Source organism: Eleutherodactylus coqui, chromosome 2 (genome assembly GCF_035609145.1).
Source record: "Eleutherodactylus coqui strain aEleCoq1 chromosome 2, aEleCoq1.hap1, whole genome shotgun sequence".
Lineage (NCBI taxonomy): Eukaryota > Metazoa > Chordata > Amphibia > Anura > Eleutherodactylidae > Eleutherodactylus > Eleutherodactylus coqui.
Genome location: NC_089838.1, coordinates 154,100,172 through 154,117,812, shown reverse-complemented (window position 1 = coordinate 154,117,812; position 17,641 = coordinate 154,100,172). Strand labels below are relative to the sequence as shown.

General features: G+C 37.2%; 1 protein-coding gene across 1 annotated transcript in view; it reads right to left on the bottom strand.

Annotated features, from left to right (window-relative positions):
* Positions 1-14,725: 14,725 nt before the first annotated feature.
* The window catches only part of MDFIC (MyoD family inhibitor domain containing), a 131,459-nt gene continuing 128,543 nt past the window's right edge, over positions 14,726-17,641 (bottom strand). The window contains exon 5 of the mRNA XM_066591802.1: positions 14,726-16,133. Within this exon, the coding sequence (XP_066447899.1) occupies positions 15,886-16,133 (248 nt within the window). The 3' untranslated portion in view covers positions 14,726-15,885. The remainder of the gene's footprint in view (positions 16,134-17,641) is intronic.

Genomic DNA, 17,641 nt, shown 5'->3' with positions numbered 1-17,641 from the left:
ATACTTTAAAAACATATCAAGTAGCGGTTAATACATACATATATTAAGCATGCCTATAGTTTTTTTTTTCTGGGGATTTGAGTGGGTTATGTGATTGCAAGAAACTTTGTAATATATTTAATGACAGGAATTTGCCTCCTTATTGTTTTAAATCATGGTTGAACTTCCCATTCAAACAGCCTCTGCCAGCTGCTGTAGATCACTGCTTCTATGTGAAATCCATACACCGTTTCTTAGCAATTGGTGTACAGCCTGCAGAGTCTCTGTTTGAGGAGCCGGCTTATCAGTTGTTCCACACTCCAGAGACAAGTTTTACTGAGGTGAGCCTCAGTGAGTTCATCCAGGATTTTAAACAAGGAGGCAAACGCTTGTCATTGAATACATTACAAAGTTTCTTAAAATCACATAACTAACTGACATCCCCCCACCTAAAGAAAAAGAAAGTATGGCAACTGTTTAATATTAACATTCAGTCAAAAATATTTGACTGTATACTTAATATATATCCTGAATGAAAGGATTCTATTTTCTAAAATGTGGCATTACTTCGATTCCAGCAGAAATAGAATGGTTTTCTTGCTATTTATTTTTAATTTTTAAGAATAAGCATCAAAATGTAGCCAAAGATTTAAAAAAAACCACTTGGTTGTATTGGGTTTGCCTACTGCAATGTTAAATTGAATTCTATTGTAATATAACTTTAGCAGAAATTCTGTTACAAAAAGTTGAACTGGAAATTTTAAATAAAAAAGACATCAGAATGTGTTACATTGGGTTGTGGCTGTAGTTTTATGCAGTCTACAGGGGCTCTTGAACATGGCAAAACTATGTGCAAGGAGCCCGGACAGCACTGCACAGAGGCCACGTGGCTCCACAGTATACAGCCACACAGCCTCCAAGTCGTGCACTACAAGCTTTGTCAGTTGAGAAGAAATGTATTTCAAAATATGGATGATGCGTAGGGGTTGTCTTGTAATTTTATATTATTTCAAGTCATTTTCATTATTGTCCATAAATCCGGGCACGGATGTAAAAAAAATAAGAAGCTGAACAATTTTATGAATCAACATTGGTTAGGTCCACAGGACTAAAAGCTATTGATTATCATTAATGCAACACTCAAAAAGTACTTATGTATATTCCTATTACATTTTTCCATACTGTATTTTACTGTTTACAGGTGTCCTGTATGCCCCATCCAAAACACCCATCTATTAGCTGAAACAAAAAATCTGCAGGGGGCTACCCTGGCTCTGGAGAACTCAGCATATCATGGTTGCCCACAGCTTACTACTTTAATAGCAGCTGATCCTCCTTTAGAGAAAGAATGGCAGATGGTACAACCCATTTACGGTAGGAAAAAGTTAGTCTACTCTTCTTATCAGTCTGTTATTGGTTCGTAATAATATCCATTAAAAGTCAACTGTTTAAGACAATTTCTGTTATTGAGTTAGTGTTAAACTGTATGTAGCACTAATGAGTGTAGAGCAATAAGTATCAGCAACTGCGATCGCCTAAGTTTGTACAGCTCTGACAAGAAAGAAATACTCTTCTTTTTTGTTTTCTATATTTTTATAATTCATCATCTTCTTATTTCTTCCCTGCATTGTGACATAGTTTTACCTTAAGGGAGGGGACACTTTCCCACATTGGGAAATAAATATATACATGATGGTCATTGTGTGAGGAACAGAAGTTGTGCCGGCTAGATCACCTGCTGGAGTCCAGCTGCTCTCCAGCGCTAAAGGATGGGATCGGAGAAAACTCCTTCTGCACCAGAATGAATGTAGATTGAAAGGACGGGTCTCCCTTTGTCCTGTCTCTGCTAGCCCTGGTAATTGCAGCTGGAAAATCATGACAGCCTAATAAAGGCCCCCAGGGCTGCATAGTCAAAGTCTGTTTAAAGTATATATAAAAAGTATGCATGCAACAGTACATTATGTTTGTTTAAAAAATACCTTGCTCTTTTGTTTGGCCTATTTTATTATATTGGTTTCTTATTCCATTCATTTATATGCACACGCTCTATAGTTTACCTTTTTATGCATTATTGTAATCTTATGGTGTTTTCTTTGCATCATTAAATTGATATATTTATTTTGCTTGTTTGTATCACACAGTTTATCATTCCTTCTATTATATTTAATCACATTGATTCAGCTTGCCCTGAGAGACAGTTTATCTTATATCACATAAATCATATAAAGTTTAAAGTCATATTTGGGAGACACTATATAAATGTATAAAGTTAATAAGATTGTACTGGTGAGTATATGAAAAAGCAAATATTCACCACTTTTAATCTCATGATTAATGTTCACTTCTTGTTTCTATGCAGGCATTAGAGGAGCTGTGTTGAAAAACTATAATGTAACACTACTATTCGCCAGTTCGCCTTCTTCCAAAAACATTGCTAAATAGCAAACATATATTGCTCACACCGATATAACTTATCCTTTAGCATATATTGTTAGAGCTTTTCAGTTGTTCTTTAAACAGTCAGAACCAAGAGAATACTGATAAATAGTTTCATGAGAATACAACACTGAACTACCCTCTTTAAGAGGTATTAACATAACAACAAAGACTTAGTGTAGAACAGACCTACACAAAAGAGCTGTCAATTTAGGAATCATTTTCCACTGGGATCTCACAAGTTGCAGAGCCAATGTAGTCTTAAAATCAACTGGAGACTTGGGAGAATGTGACTATCCAATCAGCTCCTAACAAAGCCCTGAACTGAATGGCTATGGCATTTATTTTAGCATAAGACAGAATGCACACAGACTTGAATGGTCTGATCTAGAACCATGGAAGTCATTGGTTGTTCAATCTTCAAAAAGATTTGATAAATACAAGAAGGACAGTCAAATCCCCTTTTTTATGGGCTGGTCATGTCTAGAAAGTAAAGGATATCCATGAAATACTTAGCACAAAAGCAACATCCTCATATCACATTTAACTTCAGATTTATTTTTTTTTAACTTTTCAGCCTGTTAAAACGTTCTTGAATATATTTATAATTAAAGCACAATGGAGAAGATTTATAAAACTGGCTAAAGAAAAACTACCTCTGTCAGCCATAGCAACCAATCACAACAAAGCTTTCATTTCTCATCATAGCTCTCAAAAAAAATCAAAACTGTGGCTATAATTAGTTCTGTGGGCAGCAATTAGTTTTTGTTTTAGACAGTTTTCAAAAATCAGCCCCATAGTTCTAAAAAGACTCATTGTAGCTGGACAGAACATTATATGTGCCCAATAACTATTGTACATAAAGTCATGCTTGGCAAGAAGTATTTAAAATATTTTTGATTTTGATTAAAGAAGTCAATTAATTCAATAATATCTTTCTAGTAAAACAAAACAAAGTTCTATACATATGACAATCAAATGTATACTAAATGCTTACTAGAGATTTGTTTTGAAAGAAAATGTTATACTCCCAATGTCATTCCCAATTAAGTTCTCCAGGTAATGACCCCATTTGCATAGTGAGCTGAACCCACATGTGGGAATTTTAATGGGCACACCACCTGAGTACATTAATTGAGAGTGACACTACTTGAACTAGTTTTGTGCTTAGCCCACTGAAAATTCTACTCATATTATTTTTAATGTCAAGCTACAAGTCAAATTTCAAGATGATGGATTTGTTCTTTTTTTAAGCACAGAGTGTGAATAAAGGCATTCTGTTATGCACTGCACATCTTTACTTACCTAATGTGTAGTTCTCATTGTGGCCTGCATCATGTCTCTCCAGCAGCTGGGATTTCATTTCTACATGACTGTGTTGTGTCTGGTTTCCATAAATTTGCACTTAATTGACAGTAAATAATCCATTTCGTTACTAAAATTGCTTAAAGACATTTATTTTTGGGGCTATGAAAGACAGCCAATTAGAGATGGCATTAAAATGGCAGACAAGTGTTTTTACCGTATTATTAATGCTAGAAAATCAAGAATCTAATGATATACAGTGCCAATTTTGAAGCACACTCTTAAAAAATGTAGAGTTAAGCACACAGTTTTATATTATATATATATAAAATATATATTTATATATATCTAATATATATTTACACACACATATGTACGTATGTCTAATGGGGCTTGGCTCAGTTCCATAGATTTTGCTACATTTGGAAAAGAGAATATCCTGTTCATCTCCACTAGAGTGGCATTTTACATTATAATAGCATTTTAAAATTTGCCTTTCAATAGTACAAAAAAAGTGCATCGAGCAAAATATGCATTGTTACTTATGCATAACCTTAACATTGCCTATGATATAATCAATATAGCAGAACAAATGACACAAGTAAATTGCACTAATTTAAAAGATGAGCCATTACCCCTGCAATATAATAGACAAGTAGTGTGCTTACAAATGTGTGTTTTTTAATTGCTTACTTATTTGATGGCTTGTCAGTGCTTGAAGCCTGCATCATCTCCGTTACGGTGTCCAAGACACTACCTCTAATTCTGTGCTAAATGTTATTACAGAGATATGCCTTCCCGTAACTGACAACCTTTAAGCCATATAAGATATTGATATGAATGGTGACTTTTAGAACATCCACATAGTCTTTATAATAGCACTGACATTATAGCAGTGCAAGAAGAGTAACATAGAAAATCACAAAGAAACTTCCTGTTGGCTCTGGGTCTATAACCCAAGACAGGGTTTCTCAACTCCAGTCCTCCATTCCCCCAACATGTCATGAATTCCTACAGGATATCTTACGAGTAAACACCTGTGGCAATTTCTAATTTACAGACAAGAAATACTTCACCTGTGCAATACTAAGGAAATCCTGAAAACATGACCTTTTAGGGTTACTTGAAGACTATATTAAAAAAACACCGATTTAACACACTGATAACCAAGCAAAGAAGTGAGCTTTAAAACATTTATTCATATTTGTTTTGCATACTAAAAGGCCCCCTTATATAACATTTTACTATTTTCAGACATCTTCAGTGACACTGTAATATTAACAATGTCCAAAAAGCCAATGTATGTAATTCGAATTCCAAATCAAAATACCAAAAATGAAAGAACTATAAAATATTTCACCTTGGCTGATAATGATATAGCTGATTGGTACTATTAAATAGAAACCTGGGAATAAAGCAAAGTATAGTTGTCTAACAGGATACCAAAAGATTTTCAGTAAGAATGAGGTCTTGATATCATGTCTTCATCATGATTGGATTGATATGGTTGAGAGCATTTGCTCAGTAGCCCAACTATCTGTGCTCAGTATGTTTTCATCCCTACTGCTATTCTACTTCTTATTTTCTTCCATCTCTCAAGGAAACCTCTTAGAATGCATAATTTAGAAGCTACTTCCACATGCTGGCAGCTTATTAGTCTTTATTGAAAAAAAAAAATCACGACAGATCAGCGAGTGAATTATACACCAAATCAGCATTGCATTAAAACCTAAAGACTAATAGTGTGTAGGTTCCCTCTTGCCACCAAAACAGCTGAGTCGTCAAGACATGGACTTTCACTGGACCTCTGAAAGTGTCCTCTGATATCTGGCACTAATATATTAGCAGCAGATTCTTTAGAGAGGACCCCTGTAATGTGATGTCAGTGGGGCCAGATGCATAGCTTTTACAGCTGCAGCCTTGCTGACTTCAGTCCCTCCCATTTCTGTGTATAGGCCCTTTCTTAGTTTTGGGGTGAATGGGTCAGGTGAGTGGTTACCACTGCTCACTGTTAATGAAGTTTGATATTACCCATTGACAGTGAACAGTGGGGACTGCCATTTGACACATATAGGGAAGAGAAAGACATCAATGGATTCAGCAGAGCCCCAGCTGAAAAGCTATGCTGCTGGCCCCCGAAATAAGGACATGACAAGGCCCCTCCCTTTGGGTCCTGTAAAATGCAAGGTGGGGCCTCCATATCATCAGGCTTGTTTTTCCAAAACATCCATCAAGTGGTCAATTGAATTGAGATCTGGGGAATTTGAACACCAAGTCGACACCCTGAATACTCATCATGTTCATCAAACCATTCCTGAATACATTTTGCAGTGTAACAGGCCACATTAAAGAAGCTGCTGACATTAAGGAATACTGTTGCCATGAAGGTGTGTATTTGAACTGGAACAATGTTTAGGTAGGTGGTACATGTCAAAAGTAACTCACATGAGTGGTAGTACCAAAGGTTTCCTAACATACTATTGCTCAGAGCACCATTTCCACTGGTTTGCTTTCCTACAATAGTGTATTCTGTTGACATTTCTTCCCCATGTAGAAAATGCATATGCACCTTACTGTCTTGATATAAAAGAAAATGTGATTAATCAGACCATGCCATAGCCTTCCATTACTATATAGTCCAGTTCTGATGCTTATATGCCCACTGCAGGCACTTTCAGTAGTCATCAGGGGGCAGCAAGGGGCACACAAGTATGTGGTCAGCAGGATGCTATGCTGAGGGAACTGTGTATTCAGACACAGCTTTCTATGATAGCTAGCATTAACGCGTTCAGCAATTTGTGCTACAGTAACTCTTCTGTGGGATTAGACCTAGAGTCTAGCCTTTGCTTCTCAAGAATATCAATGAGCTTTGGGTGCGGACGGATCAGTTGCCAGTTCATTACTTGTCCTTCCTTGGACCACTTTTGATAGGTACTAACCACTGCATACTGTGAACACTCCATGAGACCTACTATTTCCGAGATGCTCTGACCAAGCTGTATAGCTTTCACAATTTGGGCCTTTATAAAAGTCCTTCAGATCCTGTACCAGATAATTGTGCAGTCCCCGGGGTTAAGGCAAAGGAAGAAAAGCAACAGAGCAAACCCTGTGCAGATATTTTGCAAGCATGCTGGGTATTTTAAATCTGGAACTGGCAGACTTGCAAATGTAACTCTAGAGATGTACTGTAAGTACAGATGATTCAGATGTACTGTAAGGCAGGATAATTCTGAAAAAAGTAAAACTATTTGTAAAATTATCAATTATTATATTGTGTAATTCTATAAGTAAAATGGCCATTCAAGAATTAATGTCCGACCACATTCACATAGATATGAATCCCTGACAGCCTCAGAAATAACACGAGTTACAATTTTTACTCTTAAAGATCATACAGTAGCTCTGCTATAATAAAGCCAAGCTAAAAGCATCCAAAAATCAAAGAAAAAGCTTTTGTCCACTCTAATTTTTCAAGTTTTTCTGGCAACTTTTTGCTTGAACATGCTCCATATTTTCAGTTTAAGTCGGTTCAGAACAAGTGTACATTTGTAAAATGTTGCAATCTTTTTTTATTTAGCAACAATTGTACCAGATTTGGGTTTCCAAGAGCACATACCAAAATCTAGTACTCTCTCCAATACAATATTAAAATATTTTTTAATTTCCAGATGTTGTGCATATCTGTTTACATGCATAAAGTAATTTAGATGCCACATAGATGTAGAATAGTATACATTGCATTTACATGTTTCCATGATAACTTTTTATAGTATGATTTTACCTGCTTAGTAAAGAACAAGTTTCCTTCAAGAAACGACTAAGACAAAAAAGTTAATTGAGATCTTAAAATAGCTATTCAGAAATTCCATGCTATTAGGGTAATACATTAGCTCCCTTTCAGCAGACTTTTGCACAATAATATTCATTATACGAGACATATTTATAAAGTACTGACTTTCCTGACAGACGGTAAACCTTTAGAAAATAATTTACACAATTTCCTTGTGCCCAGGCTTGATGCGTAGCTTTGAGGAGTTTGTCACGCTTTGTTTGGAAAACATTTGTTGCATACTAAGTGCTTATTCTCACGAACGCATTTGCGCTGCATATTATGCGTGCAAAATTTACGCTCGCGATACAGTGAATAGATCCTATTGATTTCAATGGGTTCGGTTCTGTGTTTTTTTGTGCATGCATTTCAATCACGCAAAAAAAAAAAATTGCAGCCTGTCCTATTTTCGTGTGTATTGCACACAGAATAGCACATATTAGCTCCTTAAGAGGCCAAACACGGTAAATAGATGGCACTTAGCCCTGAGCTTTAATCCTGGTTGAAAGTAGAAGTATGGAGCGGGATTAAAGCCTCTGCTCCCGCAATCAGGAGCAGGTCGGGTCCTCAGTTGTAAGACATAGCTGAGGACCCAGAGTAGGAGGGAGAAGCGGTTTTAACCACCTCTACCTTCTCCTTTCGATGCTACACAATGCTCAACGAGTGTTATTTACTACAGAGTGAAAGTGGAAGTATTACTTCCACTATGCGACCATAGGTCTACTAAGACCCTGTTACAGCAGAGCTGCAGTGTCATAGCAGACCCTGATCAGCTCTGTTAGTGACTATTGTCATTACAGAGGGATGTTTTCCCTGTAACTGGGGTTCCTATGGATGCCCCAGCTGCAGTGGAAAAGTATAAAATAAAAAAAAGAAATACAATTTAAATATATGCATTAAAAAAATGAAACACCACTAACACTAACCAAAACCGTTGCCATATGCGCCCTGTAATCCAAAACTATAACAATTCTAAAGTAAGACATCTGAAAATGAGGAATCCATTTCCATACTTTATGATTGTGTTAATATACAAATTTTAAAAATAAACAATAGATTTAAAAAAATATATATTTTTAGCTTTTTTACCCCCAATGAACAAAAATAATGAAAAGAAAGGTTCATGAAAACAAATAGCCCTATGTGTCACGGAAAGAAAAACAGCAAAGGTAATTTTGGTAACTGAAGACAAAAAGATAGGGCAGTAAAACCACCACATATGTAAAATCCCTAAAAAGTGTCTGGTCCTTTACGACCAAAATAATCTGATCCTTAATCGGTTAAGCTAATTAAACTTAATTGCCCATTGAAATGAATGAGAGCATGCTTGCAAATACCCAGGGCATGTATAAGCAAAAATACAGTAAAATACACACACAGGGGCGCTAAAACTAAAACACCCATTGCGCACATACATAAGCTTACACCCGTGTGAAGCCGGCCTTAGACTCAGTGCAGATATGGAAATAAATTAAATTTGTTAATTTGTTCAAAGTTACGTAGTCCAGCAAAAATGTGAAATACAGCAATGTGAAATGATGTTTTAGAAAATCTTTACATATGCAAATATATACAATGATAAGTTGTATGCAAATCACTATTCTCTATGGACTAAACACACAACATGAAACAAAAAATGTAAGCCAAATCATATCAGTTGATTAACAGTGCAAGATTCATCTTTACCCAAAAAGTATGAAAGTTCAAAGTTACTCGCAGTAGGTTAGTAGCACACTTAAACAGATGTTTCAATGGAATAGCACTTTAACTCCATCTATTTGCATATTGATTAGTAAGAAATGGGTAAGCAGTACAAATTAGGTTACTACTGCCGTATACAGAGCTTTAATGATTGCAAGAATTGTGTTGCTACAACTCTGGATGCCATGGAATGAACCATCTTGTATTGCTGGTGGCAGAATTTAGTTTCTTATTAGGTATTGCGTTTAAAAGTAGTAAGTGGTCGATCTGTTCCCATTTTGCACATTTTGTGTGCAGCAGACCAAAAAAAAACAACTCTTGGTTGCCAAAACCCAAAAAGACCCTACAATGTGAAAAGTGGGTCTGCAGGCTCCCCCTTACTAAGGCTCATTCCCTTTAGTATATGTGTAGGAGTTACCGGATATTCATTCTTTGCCCACTGGTGGTTAAAGGGGTTGTCCCGCGGCAGCAAGTGGGTCTATACACTTCTGTATGGCCATAATAATGCACTTTGTAATGTACATTGTGCATTAATTATGAGCCATACAGAAGTTATAAAAAGTTTTTCACTTACCTGCTCCGTTGCTGGCGTCCTCGTTTCCATGGAGCCGTCTAATTTTCGCCGTCTAATGGCCAAATTAGACGTGCTTGCGCAGTCCGAGTCTTCTTCTCTTCTCAATGGGGCTCCGTGTAGCTCCGCCCCGTCACGTGCCGATTCCAGCCAATCAGGAGGCTGGAATCGGCAATGGACCGCACAGAAGAGCTGCAGTCCACGGAGGAAGAAGATCCCGGTGGCCATCTTCAACCGGTAAGTATAGAAGTCACCGGAGCGCGGGGATTCAGGTAAGCGCTGTGCTGTTTTTTTTTTAAGTCCCTGCATCGGGGTTGTCTCGCGCCGAACGGGGGGGGGGGGGGGGGGGGGTTGAAAAAAAAAAAAACCCGTTTCGGCGCGGGACAACTCCTTTAAGTAGTATATACTATCATTCTTCTACCTTTGCTGTAAGAACATTCTGCTATTAATGCACTAAAGTGTCTATTTTTATGGACCACAAAAAATACTTGTAACTTGTACATAACATTATTCTTCCATTAATATAGTATTTGCCATTAAACCCCTTCACACAGTTATGGTTTATGTACACTGCAGAGAGTCCTCTCTACTGCACACACAAAGCGGATGTAACAAAGGGTGGCATAATGGAGAATCTATTTACCTGGCCACAGTGTAGCCACTTAATTTAAGCAAAAGAAAGCACTGACGCAGAATAATCCAGTATGTAAAATAAAATTCTTTATTTTTAAAACAACAAATCCAGTTAACGGAAACAATTCAATGTATTGTCTTAGTAAATAATATCTATTATGATATTAAAGTATTTGAAACGAGAACAAAAAAAAAATTAAAGAAACGATAACTGTAGATCAAAGTCAGTCAGATCTGGATCTATATGAAAGAGATATATTTTCACATTGTTAAATTTTGTTCTGCTCACTAGGATGTTAGTTCTGCGTGTATTACTTAATACACCTTAGTAAGAAAGAAAAGCAACAAAGTATTTAGAATATGTTCTCTCTGCTGCAGAGACATTATAACTCTAGTGCAGACTATTAGCATAATACAAGCTATTTAGAAATAAATCCCATGTCAATGACTATTTTAGACTAACTGTAAGAGCTTTATTTCAAAATGAACATGTGACTAATATTTGTATACATACAATAAGAACCATCAGCTTTTAAAGGTTTGATCTGGGAAAACAAAAACCCCAACATAAATATATATTGACATCTGCATTACAGAATATCCCTAATCCAGTAAGAAGTTAAAGCTGATATATACCCCATATCACATATCAGTATTATATATTTTTAACCTTACTATAAAAAAAACACAAAACATTTCGCTCGTGCAATTTTCCAAGATAGTTTTGGCACAGACAAAGGATTGTGGACGCCCATCTAGATTTTCTTCTACAGATATCAAAGGGAGACCTTTGTTATGATAGGGAAGGAGATAATAAGAAAACCATACTAAGAAGTAAAATATATAGCTCTTTGAAGTCCCTCTACTTTCATAGAAAATTCTTCTCATCTAACACTGCATGTAATTAATAGGCAATCATATATAGAGGAAAAAAAACCTTAGAATCTTTAGAGGCAATGGTACAGAGATAATCTCACCGATGTGCTTGTAGTTACTGCATCTCATAGGAAGCAGATCAAATTGTTTATTATATAAATCTAACATGATATAAATAGCAATTACTAAAACACTTCCAAAAAGCACAGTACCCTATGTTCCTTTCAAGTTTATTTACAAGTAATTCACGTCATAAATGGAGATCTAGGAATGCACCACTAAACATTTTTCATTTAAAAAGAAGTTCCATCCTCAATTTTGGAAACTACTAGTCACAACATGGTAAGGGTATCCCCTTTACTCAAAGAGAAACTCTGGGTAAAAGCTGAAACTTCAGCTCCTCCATGGAGTAGAGGTGCCTACTATATGTTGCTTCTGACGACACCGCAGCCCGTCTGTAAGCAGTCGCTGCCATGACAGGTTCCCGGATGGACTAGGAGAACAAGTGCTGCTCAGGCACTATGCTGACTATGAAAGCAATAGTCAGACGATGATCTGGATCTCCAACCCGTGGGACTGCCAAGGTTTGGATTTGGAGATTTAAAGGAATACAGAAAAAAAGTAAATAGATGCGGCATTGTCATAACCGTATTGACCCACAGAAGATATGTGTCTGTTTTGTTGCAGTGTGTACTCTGTAAAAACAAGGCTCTTCCCCAAAAATGGTAACATTGAATTTTTTATCCATTTAACTCCACTTAGAAATTTTTAAATGTCTTTTTTTTAGTAAATTGTGTTGCATTTTACATTAAATAGTACCACTGAAAAATACAACTTATCCTGCATGAAACAAGATCTCCAACAGCTACGCTGCAGAAGAAAATAAAAGTTATGAATTTTTGAAAAATCGGGAGGAGAAAAGAAAAGTGAAAAAACAAAACATGGCTGCGTCTTTAAGGGGTTATAAAGGTATAAAGGAGCAGGGAATAGGAAAATGATTAATCTGAGTGGATCCCTGTTGACCTCTTCCTGCTCAGGGCCACAAGATTTTCAGATGTGTTCCTATTTGTGCCTAAGGTGATACCTGCTAGTTACCACAAGCTAGGCAGGGAGAAACCAGTGAGGAGCCACCCAGATGACACGTCTGCCTGCTCCTAGGCAAACATTTGATTTGAAATGCCACTACGTTTCAGAATAACATGTAGCGGTTTGTAATGAGGGTGCCTGTCAGTATTTCATTAGAAGGCAGATGATTAATACTGCCTTAGAGACAAAGGAAAAAGTATAGGCAACAGAAAGCACAACTTAAGGGCCAGAATCAAGGTGGCCATACTGTAAATTATAGGGACTTCAGTAGACAATATTAAGACTGACTTGACATCCATGGTTGGCCTGTAAACGTTAACTTTTGGACATATTCATAGTTGTAACAAATCACTGTTCGATCTCTGCAGTGATCTATGGCCTAGTGTGGGCTTCTATTGATGGAATCCAGATCTTCTGTTTGGCATGAAGAATATGTCAACTACAGCACCCAACTAGGACCAAAAAATAAATAAAAATTAAACACAAAATCAACTTTTCAACAAATAACCGCCATAGTTGACACTTGTGGTGCTTGATTGTGTCACAAAAGGGTGCTGAAGGTTGACAGAAATAGATCTAAACTGGTCATTAAAATCTGCAGTTGTATTGGTGAATGGGCTGGTCATATCTTAAGTTCCAGATATTGTTACTAAGAATTTACAGTATAGCCTCTCATGCTATTAACAGATTGTGGAAACCTGTTTCCTTCAGGGGGTTATACCAGGATGACAAGTTATCCCCTTTCCACAAAATAGAGGACAACTTGCTGATCGGTGGGGGTCTCACCGCTGAAACCCTCATTTATCTTGAAGAAAGCAGCTACGCTTTTCAAACCCTGGACGACCCCGTTAGGGGCCATTACAGCATAATACAAAAAAATGGAAAACAATGAAATTGTGAAGTGTCATATGCACTAGTAACTTGTTTTAAATCCGCTAAAATAATCCTTGTGAATATTGCCTTTTTAAAACAAAGGCAAAGCTTTTCATCATTTTTTGCGACTTTTAAGTGTAAAAACGCATTAAATTGTTTCTTTAAAAAAAAAAAATAATACTTTGTGGTGAGATAAAAGGAAAGAAAAAGCTGTGTTCTTTTAGTTCTTCTACTCTTTTTATACCAGTGCCTTTTTTGTCAGAGAAACCACAATTACTCCTCCTCTAAAATATTATATTATCCTTTCAGAGCACAATCTAAGATTTCCCCAAAGTCTCAAAAATATGTTAGACTTTTATATTACTGGGGAAGAAGATGGGCAGATATGCATGCATTGCTCATTCAGATGCTAGCTATGCACATAGGGGCTTATTTACTATTGAAAATGCAACAGCTTACTGGCACAGATTGCACCAGAAAACACAGAACATGTTTTGCACCACATTTACTATGTGTTTAAGACACTTTTGGACACTTATTGTGCTATGTCCGAAAAAAGAGGCATTCCTTCACGAAAAAGTAGCCATTGCCTATTTTGCATCAAAGTGTGCCACAATTTTTGGCAAAAACCGAGCCAACTATAAGACCTTAGTCAGACGGGCGTTTTTTCGCCCGATTTGCGCATGTGCATGCGTCCGGCGATTTTTTAAAACCGTTGCTTTGCAATGGTATCGGACACATGAGCGCTTTTTATGCGTTCGTCCGATAAATTATAGAACAGAAATCGCAGATCGCACCTATCTGCGATCCCTGTTCTCTTCTCTATATGCGCTCAATGGGGCCGGCGGCAGCAGCGCCGACCCCATTGAGAACATATAGAAGACAAATCATTCTTCTCTGCCACAGCTGTAACAGCTGTGGCAGAGAAGAACGATGTTTGCCCATTGAATTCAATGGAGCCGGCAATACAGCCGACTCCATTGAAAGCAATGGGCTGCCGGCGAGCACGGGATGAATTGTCGGGAAGGGCTTAAATATATAAGCCCTTCCCTGCAATTCATCCAGAAATGTGTTAAAATAAAAAATATATTTTATTTATTTATTTTATTTTGGGCCGGAGCTGTCCAGCGCATTGCATTCAATGGAGCCGGCAGCGCTGAGCCAATCAGAGGCAAGTCTGACTCACACCCCCTTCACACCCACTGCAGGCCGGCTGCGCTGAACTCCGGCTGCCGGGACAAGGTGAGTATATATATATTTTTTATTTTAAACACATTTCTGGATGAATTGCAGGGAAGGGCTTATATATTTAAGCCCTTCCTGACAATTCATCGCACACTCGCCCGCAGCGCATTGCTTTCAATGGAGCCGGCTGTATTGCCGGCTCCATTGAATGCAATGCGCTGGACAGCTCCGGCCCATTTCTAATGAAACGCGGCTAGAAGCAGATTTTCGGGCGATTTTTGGGCCCCGATCACGCGATTTGCGGATGCGCATCCGTCATGCAATCAGCAAATCGCGCGAAAAAACACCCGTCTGACTAAGGCCTAAGGTGGTCTAAACTAGACAGTCTTACAATTTGACAGATATATCATTCAGCAAAGCTGCTGTCACAAATGTAGCACATTAAGACAGCCTAGATGAAGTTTACACTGCCCAACTTTTAGATAGTATTAGTAAATAAGCCCCATAGTGATAAAAGATAAGATTCATTCCTAATCTTTGCACATTATTACTTAAAACGTAGAAGTAGCATGTCTCCATAGGTTTACACATTACATGGAACATTAGCATTATTCAATAAAGCAAGATGAAAATGCAATACTTGACATAATACTTCTGTGGGTAGATTCTTTGTCTGAACTAGCCAATCTACACTTGACTCTGCTTTGTGCACTAAGAGTTCTCTAGTCACGGCAAGAGACAGGTTACCACTAGGATATACTGCCGCTTTATGATATCAGGGTTGGAACAAGCTCTTTTGATGCCCAAGATAGTGACTTATAGGAATGTATCACATCACCCTCAGTACCTGATGTTCAGCAGAATATCTGCTGGATTGACCATTATTAATTGGTCTTCTTTGGTAACTTTTTCCACTAACCCCCTATGTTCTTTTTTTTCAGAGAATCGCTTTTGTTGTTTTAAACTATAAAATGTTTATATAAAAATGTTGCCCCCTGGCTGATAAATGGAGGACAGATTTTCAAAATGCTATAAAAAGTGATGACTTTTGGATTTTTCACTGCTCAGCACCATGGCTGTCCAGGATCTGTATAGAATGCAACTCAACCTCACTCACTTGAATGTGGCCATTTAATCTATGGGAAGTCTCTGTGGTTGGACCTCCATAGTGTAGCAAGAGATGGCATATTGTAAGGATCACTTGTAATGACTGGAATGCCTCTTTATTTGAAGTGGGCAGCATAACAATACTTCATCACTGTTTTCTAATATTTTTGTTCCAAGTTTGATCTCCAGTAAATAATATAAAATAAAAAATGCAGTGCAAAAAGGATGAGTCCTATAAATCTAAAAGTCATTTTCAGTTGAAAATAAAAACTCCAGTTTTTGAAGATGAAAGTCATAGCTAGCTTCATGAAGGAAAGCAAATTCCACAGCATTCCATGCAAATTTCCAAGCAGTCTGAAGATTCACAACAGGCGTCCATTATTCCGCAATCCATATCACAAGGGCAGTTGCAGTCATCGCCCATCTCTTCTCCACAACAGCAACAGCAGGCTTCAGAAGTACAGATTCCACAAGTAGCTTGTCCTAATACTATATTGCAGAGCGTAACAAACTCACAAAATAAGCAGGCTAAGATACAGTGAACACAGCAATCTTCAGAGGAATAGGTCATCCAGGAAGGTGAAGATGATGCATTGGAGTAAAAGTAACAAAGAAGAAAAAAAAAAGAGACGTTAGATTATTAAGGTCAAATCATTTGGAACAAACATGTAATTAAAAAAACTGCAAAGTAAAAGTTACAAATGAGTTACTGTTTAGAAATAACCTTGATACAAGCGTACATAAAACATTTTGTTACTAGACACATACTTATTATTGGTTATAGCTTGTTTTATGGAGTTCTAATACTCAGGTGAGTCATTCCATTGTTAATTTTAAAGCATAAAGCAACTTGCACAACACAGTAGATACTGCTGGAATAACGTACAGTGGCATTCAGTATCCATTCAGTTCGGAAATGGATTCTTAATTATTTATATTCTCTATTAGCAGGATTTAGCGGAAGTCTTACTGTTTTGAACATATATTGGACAATAGATTTACCATACAGAAAGAATATTACTACATGTTGTGTTGTTAAAGTGTACTTTTAGTTAGACCCTGCATTTTAATTCTCCTGCTCAGAGACTGCATATGATTATCTGTTTTGTAACTGCAGTACTAAGTTGTGTAGTTGCATCAGTATGTAACAATATATGACACTGCAAGGATTAGAAAACCATATCTGATCACTAAGTGGATGAATTAAAAACTACACATAGAACAGTCGTTTGTCAGGAGGTTTGGAGGAGGACTAGCCCTTTCATGAATTGAGCTTCCCTACGTTTTCTGCGGATCAGTTTCAGTGTAAAGGCCCATTTACATGCTAGATTATCGCAAAAATTCCATTCAAACGATCGAATTTGAGCGAAAATCCTTACATGTAAACACGGACATCGTGCAGTTTTCGTCTAAATGATGATTTTAACGTGAACTTAAAATCCATCGTTCAGCCACAGAGAGATAAAGTGTCTCTCAATAGACCGTATGCTGTGTTCTCCTTGGGAGTCAGGAAATGACATTGTAATTTGCCAGCAGACTCAAGGCGAACAATACAGCTGTGTGCACAGCTGGGTGTGTGTTTAATTTCATGCTGGGCTCTGCAAACAGCCCCATGGAGGCCCTTTTACATGCAAATAAAGATTAGAAAGTGTTAATGGTCATTAACACTTTATGCAAAATAATTGTTAAAACTTTCAATCTTTGAAAGATTATTTTTGCGTGTAAATGGGCCTTAGGTCCACATTAGATTGAAAAAATAAATAAATAAAAAATCAAGCAATCTGAGCAACTTTGAACAAGGCACAGACATTGGTGCTAGACCAGCTGGGGCCAACATTTTCAAAAGTTTACAACCTTGTGGAGTTTTCTCATGCAGCAGCGTTGAAATGATTTTTAAGAATGGTGTAATAAAAAAAACATCCAGTGAAAGGGATTTGGCGGATGTTAAGAACTTGTCAGCATAAGAGGAAAGAAAAGGATGTCAAGAATCATCCTGATGAACAGGTGGTAAACAGCCAAGCATGTTACAGCTGAATACAATGCTAGTGTTCCAAGTAACA